The following is a 27,944-nucleotide window of genomic DNA, read 5'->3' as shown; positions in this document are numbered from 1 at the left end:
CAAAAGCAGTATTTGAACTCAGATCTTCCCAAGTGAGGGAAAGTGGGAACCAAAGGAAACACTTATGAATAAAATATCAATAATTACATGTATTTAAGAGAGGCAGAATACTAGAAAGCAAGAAGAGAAATAGGATGTTGCAGAGAAAAAAGAAGAAAGATGTTCTCCAATCTTCACAATGGGATAAGTGATGCGATGCTCTATGTCTAGGGAAAGTATATATCAACCATATCAATCTCAAGGGGCCCACAACATTCCCTAAGGATACTGGACCATCTTAAAATATAATTTGGAAATATTTTTAAAAAGATTTAAATATTAAAAATATTTTTAAAATATTGGAAAGCATGGATAATGTTTTTCTAAGCCAATGTGCTCATTATGATCCTTATGTAAGATTTAGTGACCCTCACTTCTATGGTTTGGGGGATGCAAGATCACCCTGGGCTGGAGTAATCAGTGAAGGCTTTATGGAGATCAGGGTGGTGATGGTAGGTGGAAAGAGTGAAAAGTTAGAAGTCAGGGAAGGGATAGAGGGAGGATTTGCATGTTAATGGAAGAGCTGGAGAGAAATTCAAAGACTGGAAAGAGGTGGGTGGGATGTAGAGATGGTGAGCTGGCCAGTTCTTTCAGGAGTGTAACTTTATATGCACATGTGTATACATATGTATATGTAGTATGTGTATATGTCTGTGCATACTACATCTTGTATGAATACTACATCTTGTAAGAGCCGCCTAACTGGATTGGTGCTTCCCGAGAAAGCTTGTATTTAACACCAGCCGCAGGCTATGAGAACAGAGAGTAATATGCTGCCAGTAAATCAGAGGGAAATATTATGTGCTTTTTTTTTTCATGACCATCACTTTACTCTACAGAGTCATAAAACAACCTGAAATTACACCCAGACGATGAAGTAGAGAGGTGAGCAAAAATCCAAATCCGGTTATTAGCATTTATAGGACTGAGCTATTGTCGTTCCTTTCCTGTAATTTAATCGAAAAGCAGCCTCAATTTGTCACACTCTAATGTCTTTTAAAATTCACCTGGATGATTGGCCGAGTCCACACTCCATCCGTTAGACCTCGAGTCTGCATCCCCCCACCGTCACCTTTGCTCCTTCTCTCCCAGGAAGCCTTCCAAACGGCCCGGAGATAGGACCAAATTATTAACCCACAATTTTGTTTTCCATTAATGGGATGCTTTTAATTTCCATGGCACTCTCCATTATTTTGGCAGGAAAGTGTCCAGCTGTGACACATTCTCTTCCCCAAAGAACCAGGAGCACATACACTCATTGGGGGCAGCAGAACACTCAGTACATACATGCATGCCCTTATGATCAGTCAAAAGGGGTTAAGGGGGATAAGGCAGAGAAACGTTTAATTAATTTTTAGTTTGTCGACAAATAGCCACATTAATGATATGTTAGGGTCAACTCTCTCAGTAGAGGGAAGAACCCAAAGTGGAGACCTCTCTTATTACCACTCGTAAATTGTCCCAGGGAACAGTCATGCTGACCCTTTCCACTGTTACAAAGCCTTTTCTCCGGGCTTGTAATAAATCCCCCAAACAATATCAAAAGGTCTGATTTCAATTTCAAATCCTCTAATTTTCACCTTGAAGCTAAGAGTTCCAGGGACAATCCAGCTTATCCTGGTGTCTTGGTTTTCTCATATTATTCCATTCCTTGTGTCAGATTTTCCCTCTACCCCTCACAAAAAAAGAAAGAAAAGAAAAGAAAAAGTCCTTACTATTTAGATGAATTGTTGTCAAGGAAACCTAGTGCAAAGGATAGCTGTTAAACTTGCCACAACTTAGAATTTACCACATATGGGAACATAGTAGGGGGGAATAGGCTAAGCCACCCTAAACATCTTATTAAACTTTACCAAAAAATCCTATTAATTAAAGATTACTCTTTGGAGATTTTACTCACTGCCCAGTGATTACTAATGAGCTTAAAACTACCATACCCACCTGCCACCACCTTTCCCACCATGCATTTCCCACCAATTCTGATTGCTATGATAAGGTGGGACTTTTTACACACATACACACACACACACACATCCACTGAGGCCTCTGGGATGCCAAAGCAATTATAAATCTCTGAGAACTATAAAGAAAGACTAGATTTTAAGTTAGGAAAATCATTGGCTCTGAGAGAGGAACATAGACAGCAGGACTTTGTTTTTACAAAACAAAACAAAACAAAAAACAAACCATGAAAATCACTGAGCTAAATTTTTATTCAATTAGATTTTCCATTCTCTATTTCTTCTGTAATAAACTAAAGTAGACATAAAGTTGCCTCTAGGTTTGAGGCCATATTCTCTGATTATAATTCCACATGGTAAAGTACAGTAGGGCCACCGGCCAAATATATCCCCGAGTATCCTCAGTGGAAACAGCATTGGATTCGGAAGATGAGACTCTGAATTAAAATCTCTTTAATTACTGTTTGCTTTTTGACAAACCATTTCTGCTTCAGTTTTCTCTTCTGTAAAATGTCTCTGGAATAGGTAATCTCTGCGATCTATCCATTATCACCATTACCATCATTTCATCATCACTCTAAATAGTTAATCCCTAATTTCCAATTCTTTAAAAAAAGACTATGAGGGATACACAAGAGGATCTACAAAAGATATAACAAATGCAAGTAAATAACAAAGATTTGAGACTCTTCGTGTCTTGAGGCACGAATAGTCTCAAATCTTTGTCATTTACTTAATATGTAACCTTGAATAAAACAGATGACCTGAGTATTAATTCTTTATGTCTAAAATGGGGATGATAGTCTATCCCACATGGACAGAGAAGAACAATTCTTGAAAATGGTAAGGAAATACCAAAGCACCAGATATCCTAGTTTTGTCATTGTTAAGTTGTTTCAGTCATTCAACTCTCCATGATTCAAATTGGGGTTTCTTGACAAAGACACTGGAGTGGTTTATCATTTCCTTCTCCAGCTCATTTAATTGATAAGAAAACTGAGGCAAACAGGTGACTTGACCAAAGTCAGCCAGCTAATAAGTGTCTGAGACCAAATTTGAACTCAGTAAGATGAGTCTGATTTTAGGCTTCCATGCTCTATGCACCTGCCAGTCTTTTAGTAGAATATAAATCTTATTAAAGGAAGAGCTATCTTTGTCTCCAGTGCTTCCTACAGTATTTAGCATATATACTGACATATTTCTTGCATTTATATTTTTTAACTGGATCTAAAATTTCTTGGGTGCAATGAATTCTCCAGTTAGGTAACTCTCTATAAATGGAGATGAGCACTTGTCTAATTACAATCTTGGAGACTTACCTGACTTACTATCAGGTTACATAACTTACCTAGGGTCACACATCCAATATTTGTCAAAAGAAAGGCTTGAACCCAGCTCTTTCTAACTTAGAGGCTGGTTATCCATCCACCATTTGCTCAGATAATAATAGATGTTTCAAATATTTCCTTAACTGACCTGAATTTTCTGTGGTGGAAAATGGATATGAATCATAGTGTATACACTTGTCTATTCATTCTGTTTATTATATTGGTCTCCATTTGTGAGTTCCCGATGATGACGGGTGCTCAGAGAAAGGAATGGTGTGCTTAATTGCCCTGTAAAGTAGACAGATTGCTGATTGGCATCAGAGGACTTGGATTTAAATCTCTACAGTTTTATTCACCACTTGTAAGCCTTTGGAACACTAATAATTTCTCTAAGCTTCAGTTTTTGACATCTATAAAATGGTGGGGCAGAGGTTTTAAATTCCATTTCAGCTCTAAATCTCTGACCAAAAGATGACCGTGGGAGTGAAAGGGGATGGGAACAAATATTTATATAGTAACTATTACATGCTAACCCTTCTTACAAATATTAACCTATTTGATTCTCATAAATGTTCTGGGAGATAGGTGGTATTATTATCCCTAATTTTTAGGGGAGAAAACTGAGGCAAATAGGAAAAAGTGACTTGTCCAATGTCACAAAGCTTTCTTGTATCTGTTACTGGATTTGAATTCAGGACTTCCAAGCAACTTAATTGCATACTGTGAGATAGACTATCTAATCAATAATAACCCTATATCAAAAATAAGACAGACTAAAAAGGGAGAACTTTCAACACAGTTGTAAAGCCCAGTATGGATAGGATGCTGTCTATTGCTGACTATTTTTCTTGTCAAACAAAGTAGCTAGCCTGCAGCAAACAGAATCCGAACCTTCCTGGAAGACCCAGATTCAGTCTTGCTTGAGTGGGTAAATCCAACTAAGATATCCCAAGATGGGCAAGCTTTTCTCCCAAAGTAAGCCAGTGATTAAATGAAAGCATAATTAATGGGCATTTTGTAAAGTTATGCTGATCTTTCACAGAGTAAAGAAAATCTTCATTTGAGGATCACCAACTTAAATTAAAATCAAACCAGTGTGAACAAATCCCTGCATGTTAATGACAAAGGGAAACATTCTCCTTTTATTTGGCACTAAATGAGGAAAGAAGAATTCCAAGTCATGTTGTTAAAATACCAGAGCAGATTTCTTCAGGGATATTAACCCTTATGGTAAAACAACATGTCACAGAGGTTGAGATTCAGAAAAGAGTCTTGGAATTTGAAAATACTTCACACTGGGGCAAATCCAGTAAGATGAAATTTAATAGTCTCACATATAATTTCAAAGATCCAGCTTTCTACATACAAGCAAGGAAACCGGTTTGTCTGAAAAAAAATTAACTGGAGCTTTGAATGATTGCTGGGCTAATATGAGTCTGTACATCTTAACAATTAAGGTTGTCTAAGAGTAGAATGGGGCAGCTAGGTAGTGCAGGGAAAAGAATACTTAACTTGGAGTCAGGAAGAATCTGGCCTCAGAGACTTACTAGCTGGGCAACTCACTTTATTCTGTTTGCCTCAGTTTCCTTATCTGTAAAATGAACTGAAGAAGGAAATGGTAAACCATTCTAATATCTCTACCAAGAAGACCTCAAATGGGGTCCCAAAGAGTTGGATGTGATTGGAAAATGATGAAAGAAAAATGGAACAGACTAATTTAATGAAGTGGGGAAGTTTTCCATCCCTGGTAATATTTAAACAGAAAATCGATGCCCATTTCTCAGGGATGGCGCAGAAGGAATGATTGCTTAGGTATGGATTCAACTAAACACACTGTGAGATCCCTCAGAGCTCTCAGTGTCCAAGCTTCTCCCCACAGCAGAAATGAAGTAGATTTTTATTTGTGGGTTGTAAGTCACTGTCATCCTTCTGTTATTGTATCTCCTAATAATTCTGGCTCCAAGATAAGCTTACGGCAGACCCGATGAGTCACAGATCTGAAACTCAGTCTTTTGGCTTTGATGGAACCCAGATTTCTCACACAGAATCCCTGAATTCCAGTCCCTTGCTAACTATGTAATCTTTGGACAAGTTACTGGACCAGGCTCAGTCACATTTACAAGATATGGATAATAATAATGGGCATGTCAGAGAAGAAAATGAGGTCTTCTATGTGAAAGCACTGGGGACGCCATCCAGTGCTCTTCAAATGTAAGCACTTCAATTAAATGAAAGCATTATTGGGAGAAATCTAAGCTGATGTATCAAGGTTCAAAATGGGGTTTTACTAGATTTTCAAGGTCTGCATTCATTTTAGGACTTTGCATTAGAAACACACAAATGTAATAACTACCTTTCATTAACCTTGACAATAGTAAATGCCAACCAGCTTTTCAAGGCATGTGGGGATCTATCATTCTGGGCAACAGGGCTTGAGAACTTCCTGTGTCTCTTCTGAGTCAGCCCTGAGCATCAGCCAGGCCTTCTGTAACTAAGGATTTCTGCATGAGAAGAGAACAATCTTGTATTTTTGGGTAACTCATGGCAGGCCAGGTTCCTGAAACTCCTCAAGGTGAATCTATTTTTGCCATTGAAGAGGAAACTAAATAAGATAAGATGGGCAAATATCATTAGATTTCCTTCTCTTCTTCCCTTGCTGCATCCTTACACAAGTAACAACCACACACATCAACATCACAACAGACACTGAAGGGAAAATGAGGCAGTGAAAATGGGCAAATATCATTGGATTTCCTTCTTTTCTCCCCTTGCCACATCCTTACACAAGTAACAACCACATCAACATCACAACACACACATACACAGAAATGACAGTAAAGGAAATGAAGGAAGAACATTGGAGCAAGAGCCTATAAAAAGTTGCAGTTATGGCTTAATTACTAGAGGCAAAAAAAGTACAATAAGTAACATGAAAGAGAGGTATTGCTCACTTTGATACCAATGCATCAGAAAGAATAATGGAAAGAAACACAAGTGAGAAGTAGAAATAATCTTCCCAAACGCAGAAATCCATTAGAGTTTAGAAAAATCTCACCCTTGGGGGAATTTGAAGAAAAAAAACAACCCACTATTTGAGAAATTTAACACCTGACTGGAAAATATGCTTTTGCCTTTGAGGTGCAGTTAATAACAAAACTGGCCCCTCCTTTCTTAGTCTACTAGACAGAGTGGTCCAAGCAGGGACTCTCTACTGGCTAAGTGCTCAGCAGAAAGGAGTCTTGGTGATTAAATTGCCAGAGTGCACATGTCTAGAAAACCCTCAAAGTCCATCTTAAAAATGAAGTTGAATTGGCAGAAGGGAGGAGAATATGAGATGCAGCATTCTGGGTTAGGGAAATGCTTGGGCATAAAACATTTCTGGGGAAAACCCAGATGCTAATTCATATCTAGGCCCACAGATAATAAATCAAAAATAATTTCAAGGAGATTTGAGGGCATGTGAGCTCTAAAAAGACAGACTTTGTGTCGGAGGTAGTCCTTTAGTTGATCCTTGAAGGGTACTAGGATTTTCAAGTAGAAGTGAGGAGGAAAAGTATTCCAGACATGGAGTATGGTGTATATAAAAGCAATGATGTGGGAGATGGCTTGTGTTTAAAGGAAACAGCAAAAAATCGGTATGGCTGGAATATAGACTGAATGAAGGGAAATGGTATATAATGAACCTAGAAATCCGGGATTGGGTTGGATTGGAAAGGGATTTCAATGCTGAACATGGGGTTCATGGTAGGAATCCTAAGCGTTTATCTATAGTGTTTATCCATCCCTACTCTCACCTCCCTTCCAAACCTATTGACCCAAGCAAGACATTCTAGGGACAGGATATGTAATTTAAATACTTACATTATAATTATATAATTTGTATAATTACAGCAGACATTCCCAGGGTAGATCTGATGCTAGAGCACCATCATCTCTGCAGTAGCAATTTTTGGGGTGACCTAGCCCAAACTGACACCGACTTCTGTAGAAGACTATGAGTGCCATTCCCTCAAAGAGGGACACAGGATTGGAACCAATTCTCAGTATTCTTTCTACTAAATCCCACTGATGCTTGCAACTTCTAATTATCAATCCCTGTTCTACTGGCTGGACTCAAGCAGATGGTATCTTTCCTATATAATATCCCTTCAAATATTTGAGAACAGCCATCAGTCCCCTATCCCATGATTTTTATAAATTAAGCAGCCCAATACACAATCAAATCACATCAACTTGGGGATGGCCCTCCATAAAACTTTTTTTTTTTTTTTTTATCACATGTCCATCTGACATCATGCTATCTAGAATTGGACACAAAACTCTAAACATAGAATGATCAGAGTTACCTGCCTAGGACAATGCTGGAGACATTGGAGATGCTTAGTAAACATGTATTGACTTTCATTCACTGACTCATTATGGAACTTAATGTCAATTAGAACTCTCCAATATTATTTTAGTGAAGCCCAAATAAAAATCCAAGTACAGGAGTTAGGATTTATGCCTATTTGATTTCATCTTGTTTTGTGTCTCTGCCTCCTATCCCAAAACCATCCTTTTTGGTATGGTGGTGGAGAGGGGTTAGGCAACTAGGATTAAGTGATTTGTCTAGAGTAACACAGCTAGTAAGTGTTAAGTGTCTGAGGCTGAATTTGAATTTAGGGCCTCCTGATTCCAGAGCCTGTGCTTTTATCTACAGCTATCTTGATTTTTCTCTAACATCTTGTTTATTCATATTTTTTCAGTCATGTCCGACTATCCCATTTATGGTGTTCTTAGTAGATACTGGAATGATTTGCCATTGCCATTTCCAGCTCACTTTAGACATGAAGAAGCAGACAGGGTTAAGTGACTTGTCCAGAATCACACAGCTAGAAAATATCTGAGGCCAGACTTGAATTTTTCCCGACTCTAAACCTGGTATTCCTTCCCACTGTACCACCAGCTGCCCCTGCCCAATATTTTCCCTTCAAAATAATTACTTAATCTAATCCAATAAGTCAGGATGATAGTCCCTGTTAGTTTTGTGCTGTTTGTACATGGCCTTCTCTGTGTACCCTATTATATATCTGAAAAATAGGATGGCCAGGAACTACTAAGTAATGTTTTTCAAAGTAATCATCATTAAATGAGCTTAGCAGTCAGCATTCCTAGGCTGAATATATCACAAATCCATGATATGTAAATGTTAAGGAGAAATCCCAATTACATAATTTTAAAAATGCATTTCACCCCCCAGTCAATGCTCTAGCTACATTCACAGAATGAATTATTAAAGCTGTAATCTTTTTTAGTTAAGCCTTTCCCTAATTAGTAGCAAGAGCTTTGTTTTTCAATCTGTTCCGCTTTTGTATTTCTTCATCATACATATGCCCCAAGGCTACTGGAAGGGATAGACTTCTCAGCTCAAGAAGCTGCCAGGATGGTAGCTGCAGGATAAGTGTGCCAAATCATGATTGGTATGGGGGATATTCAGTCTTTCTGGGTCTCAGTTTCCCTTACCTGTAAAATGGCTGCATCTCAATATCAGCCTTTTTCAAGGAGAAGAAAAAGATAATAAGATGTCTAGAATGCTATTGCAAGAATTCAAGGATGTCAGAATTATAAGGGACCTCAGGGACTAGGAGTCTTGTGTTCAGGGATAAAGATTATGCAAATAAGGGGCTTTTCCTACAAACAAAGTAAACTCTATTTTTGCTAGTTTTTGTCTTTAAAGAGATTGGGGGGGGGGGGGGAGAGGTGTCAGCTAGATGGTGTAATGGATAGAACACTGTCCCTGAAGTCAAAAGGATCTGAGTTCAGATTCAGCTTCAGACATTTAATACTTTCCAGCTGTGGGACTCTGGGCAAGGTACTTAACCCCAATTGTGCAAGCACATGTGGGCACATGAGACAGAGAGACACACAAAGAGAGAGACACAGAGGCAGAAAGGGAGAGAGACATAGAGAGAAAGAGACCAAGAGAGAAGGAGGAGTAGGAAGAGGAAGAAAGAAGAAAGAAGAAAGAAAGAAGGAAAAAGGAAGAAGGAAGAAGGAAGAAGAAAAAAGGAAGAAGAAGGAGGAAGAGGAGGAGGAGGAAGAAGAAGAAGAAGAAAAGAAGAGAAGAAGAAGAAGAGAAAAAGAAGAAGAGAAGAAGAAGAAGAAGAAAAGAAGAAGAGAGTGGCTTCAAGGAGCTTAGGATTTAATGGGGGACTCAATAAATATGAAAACTAAAAACTTCACATTTGGAGGAGACACTAAAGGTGAGTAATTAAACAATTTATTATTGATTGATTGATAAATGTTAATTACAAAAATAATACATTAATGTAGAAGAGATACTTGGCCAAGTTTGAGTTAAATTATATGGGCTGTGAAGTCCCTTCCCACTCAGAAAATCTGTGTTTTTATGTTTGATTTTTCTATCTGCTAGCCAGACTAGCTTTTCATTTCATTTTTTTTTTTTTTTTTAATTTTCAGCTTAGAAATCAGATATCTGTTAATTAGAGCTAATCATATCCGTTTTCCTACTGTGCATCTCACTCCTGGGGTGATGGGAATAAGGATTTTTTTTTTTTTTTTTTTTTTTGCTGGCAACTGCTCCTCTTATTAGAAAAAAGTTGAAACCTATCCATTAATAGATACCAAATACCCAGAGAAAGAATTTGGTTTGACCTTATTAAAAAAATAATCACAAAGCAATATTTGTTGAAACCCAGATTCTCTTAACACTGGGATCATGTTACTAAATCAAGCTTTGAGATCATTTCTGAGCTTCAAAAGCTCCCCTCAAGGCTTTGTTTTATAACATGATTTCATTAACTTCAGTGGATATTTTTCCAATCATTATACATACACACTCATACAGAGAAGGAGGAAGAAGAGGAGGAGGAGAGCAAGAACGAAAAGTACAGCAAGAGTAGGAAGAGGAAGGAGAAGGAAAAGAAGGAAAAGCAGGAAGATGAAGAGGAGGAGGAAGAGAAGGAGAATGAGAAGGGAGAAGTGGAGGATGAGGAACAGGAAGAGGGGGGGAAGGAGAAGGGGAGGAGGAAGAAAAGGAGGAGGAGGTGAAGAAAAGGAAGAGGAGGAGGCAAAGAAAAAGAACAAGAAGAAATAGAACATGAAAGGGAAGAAGGAGAAGAAGAGGAGGAATAAGAAGAAGAACAAAAAGAACACGAGACATACAGACAGACAGATAGACATTTCATTAGAAGGCCATCTAATAAAATTGTAAGCTCATTTTGATCAAGATGACCCAGTGAATGACTAAGAAGGAGTCCTGGGATATCAGTTGGTCCAAACTACAGATGAATCATTCATCCTTTCTATACATCCCTTAGAAATACTTGTGCAACCTTTGCTCAAATGTCCCCAGGGATTGGGACATCCCTAGTTGATCTCCTGCACTTTCAGATAACCAATTATTCAGAAGTTTTTCTTTCTTTCTTCCTGAATATTAACTCTAAATCTGCCTTTCTGCCACTTGTAGTTACTACTGCTTCTTGCTCCATTCACCAAGGCCAAGAAGCAGCACAAATGTCCCTCATGGTTCACACTTCAATAATCCAGGACTCACGAAATCTCGTTATAGCAGCATAGATGGCACCTTGTGCAATTCCTGAGACCAAAGAAGAAAGGGAACTCATAGGTTGTCTGGTCTCATGTCTTGATTTATAGAAGAGGTCATCAAGAGGCAAAGAAGGGAAATCACTTGCCTAAAGACAAATAAGATTTCAGCTTGGCTTTCTTTGATTCCCTGGCACTCGGCTCATTTTGTGGCATTTGGTCTAGCCAAGTCCTAACTAGTGGAGATTATGAAACTAGTGAAATGATTACTTGATTTCAAATTGTACTATTTCTACTTGGTTGGAACTGGTTACCATAGTAAATAGGGGAAATCTAGACATGTGACCACATCACAGAATTCATTACTTGTTAGCTATGATATATAATTCATCCACATTAAGGTCACAGGACCATAGTATAACAGACTTGTTCTTGTAAAGGACCAGGGAGTCTTTGTTCATACCCTCATTCTACAGATGAGGAAACTGAGACTTGAGAAGATTAAGTCACCTGCCCAAAGGGAAGATTGAACTCAGATCCTCCGACTAAATAATAACCCAGTCCACTTCCCATTACTCAAGGCCACAGAAATGGAGGAGACCATCCAGATTAAGAATTGGGGGAGGCAAGCAGAGGTATTGAAATTTAACCTATTTTTAAAAGACTAACAAAGAAGGATGTTTTAATATTAAAATAAGTCTCATTCAAATGTTTAACTACTTGATCTTGGGGAATTCTTTTCTAATCCTACCTCATCCCACATGCTTTGATTTCATCCCATCTTCTCAATGCACTCAATAGTAAAGCTCTTCTTAGGCCTAAAACCCTCTTAAATCACTCCTTTGACAGATTAGATTTTACAAATGAAGATCTCATCTCTTGGGGTCTTTAAATGCACCAATATCTGCCTTCATCCTCTCTCTCCAGTCTTATTACACTTTATTCACCTTTATCCACTCTGGAAGAAAACAGATTATGACATAGTCATGATATCAATAATACCTAGCACTGATACAGAACCTAAAGGTTCACAAAGCACTTTACAAACACCATCTATTTAATATTTATAACAACTCTGGAAGGGGCGTGCTATGATTACCCCCATTTTACAGAAGTGGAAACCAAGGCAGACAGAGGTGAAATGCAGGATTTGAACTTGGGTGTTCCTAACTCAATGTCTGCCATACTATTCAAGGTACCTCCCACAAAGGTATATCTGACAAACTCTCTCATGATATTGCGGTGAATAAGATGGATAAATGCATGCTGGCTGATAATATAGTTACGGGGATTTGTAGCTAGTAGAGTAACAATATGCAATGACTATTGATTCATGGATCAAAGCCAAGTTGGAACAGATTTTCCAGCTGTATGCTGCAGGCAGGTCCCTTTCCTCACCCTCTCGGGTTCTGTTTGTTTGTTTTCTCCCCCCTGCCCCTTCTCCTCTGGGAATTGGATGAGGATACAGAAGGCTTGCTTATCAAATTTATGGATGGCACAAATCTGGGAAGGATAAGTAATATGTCTGATGACAGGATCAGAATCCAAAAGATTTTGACAGGCTGAAAACATGGGCCCAAATTGATAGGATTAAATTAAATTGGAGTAGATTTAAAATCCTTTACTTCAATTAAACACATATGCCAACATGTCCAGCGACCAAATTACAGGGTTGTGGAGACCTGGCTTCCCAGTGGTTCACCTGAAAAGCAAAGCAAAACAAACTGACCCAAATAAACAATGACAAAAAACAACAAAGGGTTTTAGATGAGAATCGAAATTAATGAAACATATCAGAGGCAAGACATCATGGTGGTTAGAGAGCTGCCTTAAGATCAGGAAGAAATGGGTTCAGATTCTGTCTGCGACAAGTCATGGTGGTATGACTCTAAAACCCTGTTGGGTCTCTTAAGAATTAAGAGCTGTAGAATATGGGCATTAGTGGAAGGGGCTCCTTCCCAGAAGCTGCTGGGATTCCCCAGGCAAACCACAGGTCCAGTACCTATCCTCCAAAGCCAATATATAGTACAAGAGTCACAAACGAAGGAAGGTAATAGCCCAACTCCTCTTTGCACTGAATAAGCACACATTGACACTATATGGTCAATAAAATTCAAGGAGACAAATTCGATCTTTAAGAGAAAGGGGAACACAATGGTAATAGGGTTGGATGGTATATAATTTAATGAACAGAGGAAGGAACCGGAGCTATTTATCCAGGAAAAAAGGACACTTAAGAAGGATTTGATACTAGCCATCAAATGTTTGAAGGACATTCTAATGGAAGAGAGAAAAACAGCAGAGAGGAGTATAAAGATCAGTCACAGAATTTAGGGAAGAGCAAATCTGGATCAATAGAAAGAAGAGATTTCTAATTGAATCCAATTTGCTTCAATAACCATTTATTAATCATGTACATAGCAAGGGGAACTAGGTGCCTCTGTGGGTGAGTGGATGGATGGAGTTCTGAGCATGGATTCAAAAAGATTCATTTTCCTAGCTATGTGACCCTGGGCATGTCACTTCACCCTGTTTGCCTCAGTTTCCTCATCTGTAAAATGAGCTGGAGAAGGAAATGGCCAGACATTCAGTGTTTTTGCCAAGAAAATCCCAAATGGGAACAGAAAGAGTCAGATATGATTAAAATAGCTGAACAATTATAACAACAACATTTATAAGGCACTGTGCTTAAAAGTGAAGATTGAAAAACAAAACAAAGAAAAATAAATAGTCCTTTCCTCCAAGAAAATTATCATGGATGAGTTGAGGATTCCAGGGAGAGGTTTCCTAGGTTGCAGACTTAGACCTGGAAAGCATCTTAAAGGTGTCATTCTCCCCAGCTCCCAAATGGATGGGCACTCCAGGTGAGCTTAGACAAAGGCAGGTGATGGCTTGCCAAGTTTGGGGAAGAACAAGGTTGTTCTAGTTGAAACAGAGTCCAAGCAAAGGACTTATAGAAAAACGGCCTTTGAAAGTGGGCTGGAGCCAGATAACAAGGGGTTTTCAATGCCAAACTGAGGACTTTGCTTTTTTTGCTAGAAGCGACAAGTGATTACTTAGGTTTCTCGAGCAGCTGAGTGATATGAGAGACCTGGGTTTTAGAAAGATAATTTTGGCAGCTGCTGGAGGATGGTTTAAAGAGGGGAAAGAAGGATGTGGGGGAGGAAGGATGACCCAAGTTTCTAATTAAGCTGCTAAAATAGGATGGACTGCCTTGTCAGAAGGAGGGTCTGCTCCTTTATGAGATCTGGAGTATTGTGCTTAGATCTGGGTACCATAGTATACCAAAAGTATGCTGATGACTTGGATGTGTTCAGAGAAGGGTCTTGATGTCACAAAATATGAAGAATATCTGGAAGAATTAGGGATGTTGAACCTGAGTTCAGCAAAGTCTCTGGAGGCGGGAGGACATGACAGCCTTCTTCAAGTTTTTGAAGAGCTCACTTGAGAATATATCTGGCTTGTTCTGAGGTCAGAACCAGAAGTAATGGATGGTAGTTTCCAAGAGGTTATTTAAGATTGATGTTATGGAGAAAAATAAAAACAATAACAACCAAGGCAATGAATTTTTGAATAAATTTTAGCTCCTGGAGGATCTACCTTCAAGCAGACCTGGATGACCACTTATTGGGTATCTTATAGTAGGGTTTCATTTTTATGTATGAGTTGGTCTAGATAGTTTCTGAGTCCTTTTCACCATTCAATCCTTTGTTATTCTGAATACTCTACTCTCCCCTCTGACAGAGCAATGGAGAGTATTCATGGCTTTTTAGAAGAGACAGAGGGAAGTACAATAGAGGGAGAAGTCTTTGGGCAACTCACCACAGTTCTACTTCTTCCCCAAGCCACAGGAGACTCCCACTGGGAGTACAGAAAAAAACTTTTGACTATGTTATCAATTTTTAACAGTCTCCCACTTCCTACCAGGGAGGGGGTATCCATTTTGTCCTGAATGCTTAAGGCAAAGAAAGATTAGTGTTCACCAAGAGAAATGCCATTCGTGCCCCACAGAGACCAGCACAAAGTCGGGTCAGAACAGGAAGTCTAATGTGACACGGGTTTTCCCTTTTGGAGTCGATCATCAATGTTTTCCGTAACCTAAGTTGACTGATTACACTTCAGGCTATTTCTGATGTTGGTAATGAGCACAAACCAGGCTGCAGAGTGAGGAAGTTAAATTGGGGTCCACAGCTAGAGAAGTTAATCATAAAACATCCATTATCGGAGCCACTTTTATGTCCCTGAGCTGAGAGTCACGCTCACGCTGGCTTCGCCGTCTCGGTACCATTTCAGGCAGGCAGAAGCAAGATGAAAAGATGAGGCATTACACATGGCCCTATCACAAAAATCAAGAGAGAATGCTTGGTAGGTTTAAAACAAGTCATCTGATGGTTTCGAATAGCCCCCCACGACGTGGATGAGTGAGATTGCCATGAGTAGGGGATCTGAGGATTTTCCTTCCCATAGACTCCTTGGATCATAGCTAGAAGGGACCTTGAAGGTCATTTAGACCAACCCCTTCATTTTAGAGACAAGGAAACAGAACCCCAGTGAGTTGAGTGACGACCTGGATCATACAGGTAGTTAAGTAGAATTGAACTCAAATCCTCTTAACTCTAAGCCAAGAGCTTTGCACTATACCATGGTATTCTCCAAGGTGGAAGTGACCAAAGAGGTCATCGAATTCAATTCACCATATTCACCCATCTCCTCCAGAAGGTATATGTCAAGGGTTCAAAGGAGCATACACTTGGCAATCGTCAAGTTTCTCCTTAGTCATCTCTAGAGATGGAATTCCCTACTGGGTTGACCATTGGACAAATGTTATGGCAGCCATGAAATAAAATCTTGCATCACTGACCTAAGGGAGGAAAGCAGAACAGATCCAAAGATGAACTGACAATAAAAGGTATTAACAGATTTTCTTGAATCTATATGGAAACATGGGCTTAATTCTATGAATAAATTTGTTTTCTTGTGGTAGGGACACAGAAAGTTGGAGTATCAGAGTGTGTGTTTGGCTAAATAATACAACAATCCCAGTTAATGTGACCAAATCAAATGAAAATATAATATAATATGCTTCATTGGAAGCAGAAGATGTTGTGAAGGCTATATGTCTTGGTCACCAGATAAAAAGAAATGAACTGGTCTATGAAACATTTCACAGCATCAGGAACATGTGTTCCATGATTCTATTTCCCCTTGGCTCACTAACTATATCCACCATCATCCACTAGATGTTCCTTTCCCTTCTGGTTTACCCATCAGAGGAGTGGGATCTTTCCTTGGACATGTCTAGATTTAGAGACTTTAGATTCATTTGTGATGGAAGTGTCCTATTTGGCATTTTTACTTGGTTCTTCTTATTTTTCACCAAATATTTAATTCGGATGTACTCTATGCCAGGAACCTTGCCACACATTGGAGCTATACAGACAACCTCTGCTGTCAAGGAACTTATGTCCTTCTATTAGGAAAATGGAATCTATAGACACATATATGCATATAAATATATTATATATATGCACAAACATATATATACATGCATATGAGCATATATATGCATAAATGTGAGTGTCTATATATATAAACAACCACAAATATAACAATACAGGAGATATATATGTGTATGTATGTATATATAGACACATACAAATATAAGAATATAAGATAGATATAGATATAGATACAAATATAAGAATACAGGAAATAGATATAGATATAAATATATATATATACACACACACACACAAATATAAGGGTGGTTTGCCATTTCCTTCTCCAACTCATTTTATAGATGAGGAAACTGAGATAGACAGAGTGAAGTGACTTGTCAGGGTCACAGAGCTAGTAAGTATCTGAGGTCATATTTGAACTCCTGATTCCAGGATGGAAGATCTATACATTAGGGTATCGCTTATTTACATCATGGAGATCAACAAATACTACAAGTCAGGGCTTGATTGTTTACTTAATTGTTGAGACTCAAGAAAATGATGCAGAAAATGCTAATTATGAAGTTGAAACTTCAATGTATGTTCTGTGCAAATTATTCTTCTTTCAGAGAAACAATTGTTAAACATTTAATCATCACACTTCTAGGAGGGAGGATTACTGTTAAATATTTATTAGCATACTCTTGAAGGGAGAGGGTATCTGAGAAAAAAAAAGTAGGAGGGACAAAAGACAGGATGAAAACTCATATGGGTATGTTTGTAGATATTGTTTAATGGTCCTTAAAAAATCAACAAAGCTGCATTGGGTTTATAAAATCAATTGACCTACTCCTTCTATAAATCCTGTGTGAAATGATGGTAGTGGTGTACAGTGGAGAGAGTGCTGGACCTAGAGTGAAAGGTCCCAACTTCAAATTTTGTCTTTGCTAGCTCACTACTTTTGTGACTACATGGCCTCTCTGGGCTTTCACTTTCTAAAGGTTGAACTGGATATAATATCCTGTGCTCTTATAATTCTATATATAAAGCCTTCCTGAAGTCTTATATTATATCCCAAAGTGCCCAAGTAACTGTATCCCTATAGTAATAATGAGAAAAATGCCATGTAAGAGTGTAAAACCAAAAAAATACTAGATTCTGAATCAGAAGACCTTTGCACCTATTGCTACTCACCTAGTAGCAGAGAGGTGACTTTGGATAATCCATTTTAATTTCTCTATGACTCACTTTACCTATCTGTAGAATGAGGGAGTTCATGATCAGCTCTCGATACTTTGATTTTATGGGAAGGGGATAGATAAACAAAAGCTAATTGGCCAAAGGCACAGTGCTCGCCAGTGGTGTAGGTGGGAATGGTATCTGGGTCTCTTGATTCTAGTATTTTGCCTTTTCTGTTATCTATCACATTTCTTTCCCACTTGAAACAGATCGTCAATAAATTAAGGAATTTATATAGATCTCCCCCAGCCCCATCCAGTGAAATGTTTATAGTAGCGCTTCATGCCATAGGAAAGACAAAGGAATAACACTGTTCTCTAAGAGGTAATGAATTGAGACAACTAGGTGGTATTGCAGTGCACAGAATACCAGACCTGGAATTAGGAAGACTCATCTTCATGAGTTCAAATCTAACCTCAGACACTTACTACTTCACCCTGGACAAATTAATTTATCCTGTTTGCCTCATTTTGTTTTATCTGTAAAATGGACGAAGAAAAAAATGGCAAACTACTCTAGTATCTCTGCCAAATGGGGTTGCAGAGATTGAATGACTGAACAAGAGGTGATACATGCAACAAAGGGAGAAAATCATGGAAAGATGTGAATTGGTGCAGAATCAGGAAAATGACATGTCCAATGAGTGCAACAGGCCGTATTTGGTGCCTGGAATAGTCTACCTCTTTGTCTCTTCCTCCTGGATTCCTTGAAACTCAGTCTTAACTTCTATAATAAGTTTTTTCCCAATTCCTCTTAGTAACAATGCCTTCTCTCAGAGACAATCCCCAACTTACATAGTATGTACCTCACATGTAAAGAATTGTTGGCAAGCTGTCTCCTCCATTTTAATAGAACTTCTTTAATGACTGGGGTGGTTTTTTCCTTTCTTTATATCACTAGCATTTAGCACAGTGCCCAGCATGCAGAAAACACTTAATAAATGCTTGCTGACTATCTAAGTGACAATGTACAGAAACTGAATGCTGTGCAGTTTGAAGACCAAACTTGGCCCAGGAGAGGATACAGGAGGAGGCACTTTCTTCCTTCACAGATGTGGTAGGCTCTGGTGAAGAGTACAACATATGTTAGACTCTGCTGATATATTAATTGCTTTTGCTGAATTCTCCCCCACTTTTTAATTTAATCAATCAACATTTATTAAGTATGTGCCAGGCGTTATGCCAGTCTCTAGTGATGGATGGCTGTCAAGGAGGGAACAGAGTGGGATACATTGGAAAACATAGGGGATACAGAAAAGACAGAAATATTATATATAAATGCAAGTTCATATTCTATATTTTCCATGTATCACATATGTGTATGCACACATATCTACCTTATGCTAACAAAAAAAATAAAGACTAAACTTTACAGAGTATATAGTTTGTTCTCCCTTTGATCCTTTTCTTTTTCCCTTGCTTTCCTTTCTCTCTCCCCTTCTCCTCTTTCTCCCTCTTCCCCCATCATCTCTCTCCCTCTCTGCCTCTTTCTTTTTCTGTCTGTCTCTGTCTCTGTCTTTCTCTTTACTCTCCTCTTATCTCTCCCTTTCCCTCTCTCTCCTTCTTTTCCTCCCTCCCTTTCTCATACCTCTCTTTCTCCTTCCCTCCTTCTCTTTCTTTTTATCTCTCTTTTATCTCTCTCTCTTCTCTTCTCTTTCTCTTCCCTTTCCTTCCTCCCCTCTCTTCTCTCTTCTTCCATTAACTCCCCTCTCTTTGTCCCTCTCTGTCTTTTTCTGTCTCTCTCTGTATGTCTGCCTCTCGTCCTCCCCTTCCCCTTCTCTTCCCCTTTCTCTTCACACACACACACACACACACACACACACACACACACACACACACTTCTGCAATTCTTGAGGGGATAGTGGGATAAAAAGGTGGAAGTAACTGGAGCAATTAGCAAGAAGGCACAGGGATTCTCCTCTGCCAGATGCCGCCCTCCCTTCCCACTACCTCTTCCCGTGTGGTGTTGGTTTGAGATACCAGGAGGTAAGAAGTGTGCCTCACTTTTACCTTAATTAGCTCAGCAATTTGTGAAGTTTTGTTTTTCCCCTTTTTAAGAATGTTAATCAATTTTGGCTCAGAATAGACCGGCCTGGCGCTCCAATTACTACGACAACCTCCTGCTGCGACATTCCGAGCTTCTCCACCAAGCTCTGAGCCTGAGATATGGGCAAATCAAAGCTCGGCCTGCAGCTCAGGATCTAGTTAAAACTTTATGACCGTGCAATGAAAAGATAATGATTTGATTATGTTTTCACCAAGCAGTTCTGACGGTATAGGTTTCTGAGCATGGCTATTAGTCTTTCCCAAGGAAACCAGCAACAAAACTCCTAAACATTTATGTAAACTTACAGAGTTGTCTATGGAGCAGCTGTCAGAAACACAGTCTTGGGCATCTGATCATCCAATTATTGGCCGAAAGGGATGTCAAGGGTATGCTCTCATTTTGCCAAGGAAGGGAATGAGGGATAGAAAAATAAAAGGATATCCTCAAAGTCACACGAGTAGTAATAGCCGAGAATTAAATTTAATCCTTCTTACCCTGATTGTGCTGGGATTGCCACCCTGCAACACCATGAATAATGAAGTAGATGATTTCCATGTCTTTAGTTATATGGTTTGAAAAATAAAATCAGCTAGTGATGGATTCAGCTCAAAATAACACAATTAGCTTGATGCTTCAGAAAGCAAAGGAAGAATGACTGTGGTGTCAGAGTACATTTGGATATGGTTTTTCCTCTCTAATTCTAGGTGGGGAAATGAGAAACTGGAATATATCCTGCAGAGTACTATCCAGTTAATCGTGAAGGAGTTATTAACTTTGTTGGTGGAGTTGTGAACTGATCCAACCATTCTGGAGGGCAATATGGAATGATACCCTTTGATCCAGCAGTGACTCTATTGATCTGTATTCCAAAGAGATTATAAAAAAGGGAAAAAGACCCACATGTACAGAAATGTTTGTGGCGGCCCTTTTTATAGTGGCAAGGAACTAGAAACTGGAGTGGATGCCCATCAGTTGGAGAATGGCTGAATAAGTTATGGTATATGAATGTTGTGGAATATTATTGTTCTATAAGAAACGTTCAGCAGGATGACCTTAGAAAGGTCTAGAGAGACTTATGTGAACTGATGCTAAGTGAAATGAGCAGAACCAGGAGATCATTGTACACGGCAACAAGATTATGTGATTATCAATACTGATGGACATGGCTGTTTTCAACAGTGAAGTGATTCAGGCCAGTTCCAATAGTCTTGTGATGGAGAGAGCCATCTGCACCTAGAGAAAGGACTATGGGAACTGAGTGTGGATCACAACATAGTATTTTTCACCTTTTTGTTATTTGCTTGAATTTTGTTTTCTTTCTCATTTTTTGATTTGATTTTTCTTACGCAGAATGATAATTATGGAAATATATATATGAATATATATATATAGATATAGATATATGAATTGCATATATTGGATTACTTGACATCTAGAGGAGAAGGTAGGGGGAAAGAAGGGAAGAAAAATTGGAACACAAGATTTTGCAAGGGTGAATGCTGGAAACTATGCATATGCTTTGAAAATAAAAAGCTTTTTTTAAAGCAGTTATTAAATGCCAAAAGCACTGGGAATAAAAAAAGGTCAAAGTCATTCCTGTCCTCAACAGATTTACATCCTAATATTACTTTAAAATCTGCTAAAAAGAACCAGTTAGAAAAAGGAAAACTTGCCTTCAAAGATATGTCAGGATGCAGAAAAAGAGATTACACTCAACAATGGATTCCTCCTCTGCTAAACTACTAGTACCTCTGCTCCTTATATTTATTTCATCTATATTATACCCAGACATCTATATTATATATTGGGGTATGATGAGCAGAGAGCTATCTTTTAAGTCAGAAAGATTGGACTGGATTCAAATCCCACTTCAGAACTATATAGGCTGTGTGACACTGGGCCAGTCATTTGTGTCTATGGAGGTAACTCTCCAAACCTTTAAGTTGTAGAACTAATTCAGGAAATTCCTAGGAGATCTCTCTGTTGATTAAACCAAGGTTTTTTTTAAGACATAAAGATATATTTTATGTATATTGAACATATATTTATTGTTTGCATAATTTTATGAATGTATATCTTTCCCCTTGAGCTCTTTGAGACCAAAGATCATTTAATTAGCTGTCCTTGTAACATTAGCATCTGACAAAATGTCTGGTACATGGCAGGTATCTAATAAATGTTTGTTTATAGAGTGGCTAAATGGTGCAGTGGATAGAATCCTAGCACTGTATTCAAATTCAATCTCAGACACTAATTATGTGATTGTGGGCAAACCACTTAACTTTATTTCTATTTATTTATCTTTAAAATTAGTATAATGATAGTACTTACCTCCAAGGATTGTTATGAGGAAAAAAGAGATAATAATTATAGGATATTCAGCACATTGCTTGGCACATAGTAGGCAGTCTATAAATGTTAGTTATTTTTATTTCAACTGAAGAGGAAAATCGCTTAATCAGGACTATCCAGAAAGGAAATGTGTTGATCCAAGACGAAGTCAGTTGCTTGTTACAGAAACTCATCATAAGTGACCAGCTGCTAAGAATATTATTGAGGAGTTTCAAATGTTGGATAATAAGCATTTTAAAATCTGGCCTCGGATACTGTGTGTTTCTTGGCAAGCCATGTAACTTCATGTTTTATTAAATGGGGATAATAATAGTACTTACCTCATCTGTTGTTTCAATAATCAAACGAGTCAAGGTATACAAATGTTTTGTAAGCCATAAAATACTATATAAAAATGAGCTAGAAAAACCAGACTACCTGATTTTTGAGTTATCCTCCAATATAATATAGTACATTTGGAAAAATATTAGTTCTGGTGTCATTGAGCCTGAATTCAAATCCTACCTTTGACAATGATGAATTGTATGATGTGAGTCTCAGCTTCTTTATCTATAGAAGGAAAGACCTGGACTATATTTATTCCAGCTCTAGAATTAGGCACCCATGAATGGTGACTTTCAGAAGCTGGGATTTCACTGGTCTAGATATTCTTTTCATTATTGCAGATTGCATCTTTAGTTCTCTTAGCTTATAAATTCATCACCTTGTCACTAACCTACTCATATTAATCTTTGAAAGACTACAGGTTCCAGTTTCAGATTTTATAAGCTTGGGAGAGCCTATAAGAGTTCATATTTTATAGGCACAGATTTCAAGAATTCAGGAACCAAAGGGCAGAACCAAGATGGTGGACTAGAGGCAGTTACTCAACTAAATCTCCCACCATCCTCTTCCAAACAACTTTAAAATAACTTCTCAAATTAAATTTTAAAGTGACAGAACCAACAAAAAGTCAGAATGAGGCTTTTTTTCAGTCTGAGACAACTCAGGAGGTAGGTAGGTGGGCACAGGTTGAGTGTGTGGCAGGAGGACCAGCAGTGAGCATTAAAAACCACCAGAAGTTAGATAAGTGGTTATAAAAAGATTGCAGATTTTTGTGTCTGCAGGATAGCAATTAACACATATCTCCCAGGGATAATACCACCTTGGAAGCACCAGATACTTGGGAGACCCCCAATGAGATCTGAAAAGAGCAGCACAAAAAAGCCTGAACATTGGGACAATTTTTCTTCAACCCCAAGTGAAGACAGTCCAAAGTTCAAAGTCAAGAAAGAGGCTGGAAAAAATGAACAAACAATAACAATAACAAAGAACTTGACCATAAAAATATATTGGTGGCAGAGAAGACTAAGACATAAAATCAGAAGGAAATAATGATGTGAAAATAGTTACAAGCAAAGACTGAAAGAAAATACTAATTGGATCCAAGGCTAGTGAAAATTTCTAAAAGAGTTAAAGCAAGGGGTACAGGGAAAATTGGGAAAATAACTGAATGATTCAAGAAAATTATGAAAAGAGAATTAATAGCTTGATAAAAGAAGCATTACTGAAGAAAATAACACTAAACACAGAAGTAATTCAGCCATTCCCCAACTGATGGGCAGCCACTTAAGCTTTACTATTACAAAAAAGGCTTTTTTACAAACATTTGGGCACATGTGGGTCCTTTTCCCTCTCTTATAATCTCTTTGGGATACAGATATTCCTTGATCAGAGGGTATACACAATTTGATAGCCCTTTGGACATATGGAACCCAAAATTTAAAAAGAAAATATTATATACACATTTTTAAATAAAAGAAACAAATAAAAAGAATCTAAGAAGTCTACAGTCTTAGATCATTAGAGTTGGAATATGACAAAGCCATTTCTAACTAAGTCATGACAAAATCTTAATTAGACATCTCGGCATTCTCATTCATCAGTTGAGCTTATCTTGTTGATCCTGCAAAAATGATGTGGAAACCAGGCTCATTGACTATAACATATACATGCTCCTCCCACCCACCCCTTTACCTTTAGTTCATCAGCATCATAGAAGTCCACTCGTACGGCAGGTACCATCCACGTCTGGAAAAGGGTGGCTAGGATCTGCTTGGCAATAGCATCAGCGATGAGATGGAAGTGTAGAGGGTTCCGTCTGTTGGGGATGGGGGGGGGAAGAAATAGCAGAATAATTTAGCATCTTTGCTTGATTATTATTAAATGAGATATTTGTAAAAGCACATAGCACAGTGGCCGACACAGAGTAGGCTCTGTAGAAATGCGTAATCTCTCCTTTCCTTTTCTCCTTTGAACATATATTTGACTTTATATGTGTAACATATTGCATACCCATATTAAGAGAATATAAACTCTTTTAGGGAAGAGATTTTTTATTTGTTTGTTTCCAAGATATTTAGCACAGAGTCCTGAACTGAATAAGTGCTTAATAAATATGGCCTGATTGATTTCCTGAAGCAAACAATTTCTTCTACGGGAGAGAAACAAAACCAAAAATCATCAGCTGTGGTCCAGGAAATCCATACCAGTGTTGATATATCACTCTGAGTTGGTTTAGTCTTTCTAAATGTCTACCTTGGTGGCAAATAAAAGTAACCCTCAATAGTGGTAGAACATGCAGATTAAACTCTAAGGGTACAATGGATAGTGTTGGACTTAAAATCATAAATTCCTTGGTTTGAATTTTCTCTCTGATACGAGCTGCGTGAGTTACTCAATTTCCATTTATTTCAGTTTCCTAATCTATAAAACAGGGATAATAATAATACTTCCCTCACAGGATTGTTATGAGGATCTAATAAGAGGACATATTTACAGTTTTTGAAAATCTTGAAGTGTGATGCAAATACGATTTATTATAGTTATTTCTGTGATTTTAGAATTGTGAATAGTTTAAGGATCTCTGGTTGTTGGTATGTGCTCTGAATTTGAATATATTGCTTTTCTGGAACTTAGTCATCTGATGCATAAAATGGACAGATGAGAATTAGGGTGTGATTCTGGTTCTAAATGATGAAGTAGAATTAATCCAACAAATAGAGTAAAATTTTTTTAGAATCTCAGAGTTACAAGAAAGCTCTGAGGCCATCTAGCCCAACCTATACTAGAACAGGAATCTCTTCTATAATACTTTCCATTGTGGTCAACTGCAATTGAAAGTCTTTAGTGATGAGGAACTAATTATCTCCTGAGACAGCCAATTTCTCTTTTTGGACAGCTCTAATTGTTAGGAAACATGTCCTTATGTTAAGCCAGAACCTTACTTTGAACAATGCTTATCCACTGCCACTAGTTCTAGAGGCAATCTGATCCTTCCTTCATCTATCAGTCCTTAAATACTTGAACACAGCTGCCATGAGCTTCAAGTCTACTCTTCTCTAGGCTAAACATCCTTAATTTCAATTTAACTAATTCTGCTATGAAATGGTTTTTAGGCTTCACATTGTGTTGGTTGTTGCCTTTTAGATTCACTCCAATTTATCAATGTTCTTCTTAAAATGTGTCACCCAATACCAAACAAGGAATAGATTTGAGTTCTAGTTTTTGCTCTTGTACCTACTAGCTACATGATCAAGGCAAGTCATTTTACTTTCCTGGATCTCATTTCTGCTTCTGGAATAAAAGTGTGGTAGTGACAATGCTACCTATGCTAGAGAGCTGTTGTGAGGAATACTCTTTACATGGTCTTGGAATATTTGCAATATATTATTTTCAGGATCCCATTTCTAACATCTTTTGGATTCCATATATCAGTGTATGCATTCTTCACACTCTGAAAGGGAAACTCTTAGTAAATTCATTGACCTTGTGCAAATGTTTTCCCTAACTTTTACTCTTTGCCAAAGTTAAATGATGAGCTCCATCAAGAAATAATTACCTTGCCTAAACTTCATATCTCTCTCCCTTCTAGCAGTGTTCTGCATTCAACTAGTGCATAATACTTGCCTTTTCAATGAATGAAAATCTTGCATGATGTAAGCATTCACCAAGTGTTTATTGAAGAAATGAATGAATGTCTCATAAATAAGAAGCATTTATCAAATGCTTATTGGAAGACAAACTAGTAGAATTGGTGAATGTCTTGGACATGGTAGGTACTTAATAAATCCATGTTGAGGGAACCACAAATGGTTAGCCGTTAGGTTATTTATTAAATAACTAAATGCTAGTTGGAGGATGGATGGATGAATGAATGGATGGATGGATGCTCTACAGGTACCCTATAAGGACATTGAAAGAATGGATTCTGGAGGACTGAATCTATTATAAACAATAAGTACCCAACACAAGTTTATCTGAGGAATAGATGCATGAAGGGGTGGATGGAGAAATGCCTTGCAAACAACAGAATTCAAAGATTTTTTAAAGATACTGATGAACAGATACATTATAAACAGTAGGTGTTCAACAAATATTTGTTATATGAATGGATATATTCATGTCTTATAGCTAGTAGCTTTCTCCCAAGTGCTTCTTGGATAGTGGGATATTTAATTAACAGGCTTTCATTAGATGTTTGTTGAAGGGATGGATGGAAGAATGGATCAATGAATGGAGGGAAGGAGGAAGGTATGATCAATACTTTACAAACAGTAGGTGCTAAACAAATGTTTGTTAAAGAGTTGAGTGGATGGGTGAAAAGATGTCTTACAAATAGTAGGAGGTGAATTACTGTTCATTCATAGAGCAAAGGACAAATGAATCAAGATGAAAGTGAGATAAAAGTATAAAGAACTCCTCCACTGGGCTCCAGTCTAAGTATCCTGCCATCAGATATACCACAGTTCAATCACCCCCACTTTGAGGAAAGGAGGACAGCTAGTCTGATCTTTATTGAGCTCCCTTCCAAAGAATATGGAGGAGAGATGTCAGTGGAATTTAGCGATGATTTGTAGGGAGGGGTGGTGAGTGCATATTTATCCATAGACTGGTGACTTCTCCACCATCAGGGAGGGATCCACATTTATGAAAGCCAATGAGAAGACAGATGGTCTATTTAGCCTTTAGCATCAGCTGTACCTTCCTTCAATCCTCTGGGAGGCATAATAGAGTCTCATTTATGTAGAATTTATAAAGGTAAATGGGTGTACTTGTCAACTAGCATTTTTCATCTACAACAGAAGGAAGGCTTGATTTTAAACACAGGATGAAACTAAAGGGAGAAAACACACTGAGCTGCATATAGTGACTAAGAACTGGGACCTCCTAAGGAGATGGCTATTGCAAAACTTAGAAAAATGAGAGGCAGTGAGACATAGGAGAAGAAAAAGAGTATTTGAAGAATGAGTTTGGGTTCCAGATATTTACAAATATATATTCCCTCTTACTACCAGGATACTGGTCCCCAACATTACAATCTGAACTCTTTGAGAGTGGGGAATATCTCATTAAAAAAAAATCCTCAATCATTATCACAATGTTTGATGTAGTAAAAACTAATTCCTTCCTTCCTTTCTTCTTTCCCTTCTCTTCCTCTCTCTCTCTTTCCCTTCCCTCCCTCCCTTCCTTCCTTCCTTCTTTCCTCCCTCCCTCCTTGGACATGGTAGGTACTTTCCTCCCTCCCTCCCTCCCTCCTTTTCTTCCTTTCTTCCTTCCTTCCTTCCTTCCTCTATATCCATCATCTATTTCCCTGTCTATTTGCCTGTCTCTCTTCATCTATATCTCTCTCTCCCTTCCTTCCTTCCTTCCTTCCTTCCTTCCTTCGTTCTCTTCCTCTTCCTCCTCCTTTCTCTTCTCTTCCTTCTTTTCCCTCCCCCCATTTCTCTCTCTGTCTCCTCAATCCTCCTCTCATAATCATTTACCTACTTACTTATTATGTATCTGCTTAGATACATATCAGTCAAGCTCTGAACAATGAGGCTAGACTTTAAGATTCCATCTGACTCTAAGCCTTGTGACTCTGAACTATTAGAGACTTATAAGGTTAAGGTTTCAGAAAGTCTTTTATCAGACTTGACCACTTTTCTCTTTTTTAAAGACTAAGTCTGAATGCC

At 38.1% G+C, this 27,944-nt stretch overlaps 1 protein-coding gene across 1 annotated transcript in view; it reads right to left on the bottom strand.

Annotated features, from left to right (window-relative positions):
• LARGE1 (LARGE xylosyl- and glucuronyltransferase 1) overlaps positions 1-27,944 on the bottom strand; it is a 566,453-nt gene that overhangs the window by 241,967 nt on the left and 296,542 nt on the right. The window contains exon 5 of the mRNA XM_003771101.4: positions 23,965-24,088. Within this exon, the coding sequence (XP_003771149.1) occupies positions 23,965-24,088 (124 nt within the window). The remainder of the gene's footprint in view (positions 1-23,964; positions 24,089-27,944) is intronic.

Source organism: Sarcophilus harrisii, chromosome 5 (assembly GCF_902635505.1).
Source record: "Sarcophilus harrisii chromosome 5, mSarHar1.11, whole genome shotgun sequence".
Taxonomy (NCBI): Eukaryota; Metazoa; Chordata; class Mammalia; order Dasyuromorphia; family Dasyuridae; genus Sarcophilus; species Sarcophilus harrisii.
The sequence above is the reverse complement of the archived record's forward strand: the minus strand, read 5'-3'. Positions and strand labels throughout refer to the sequence as shown.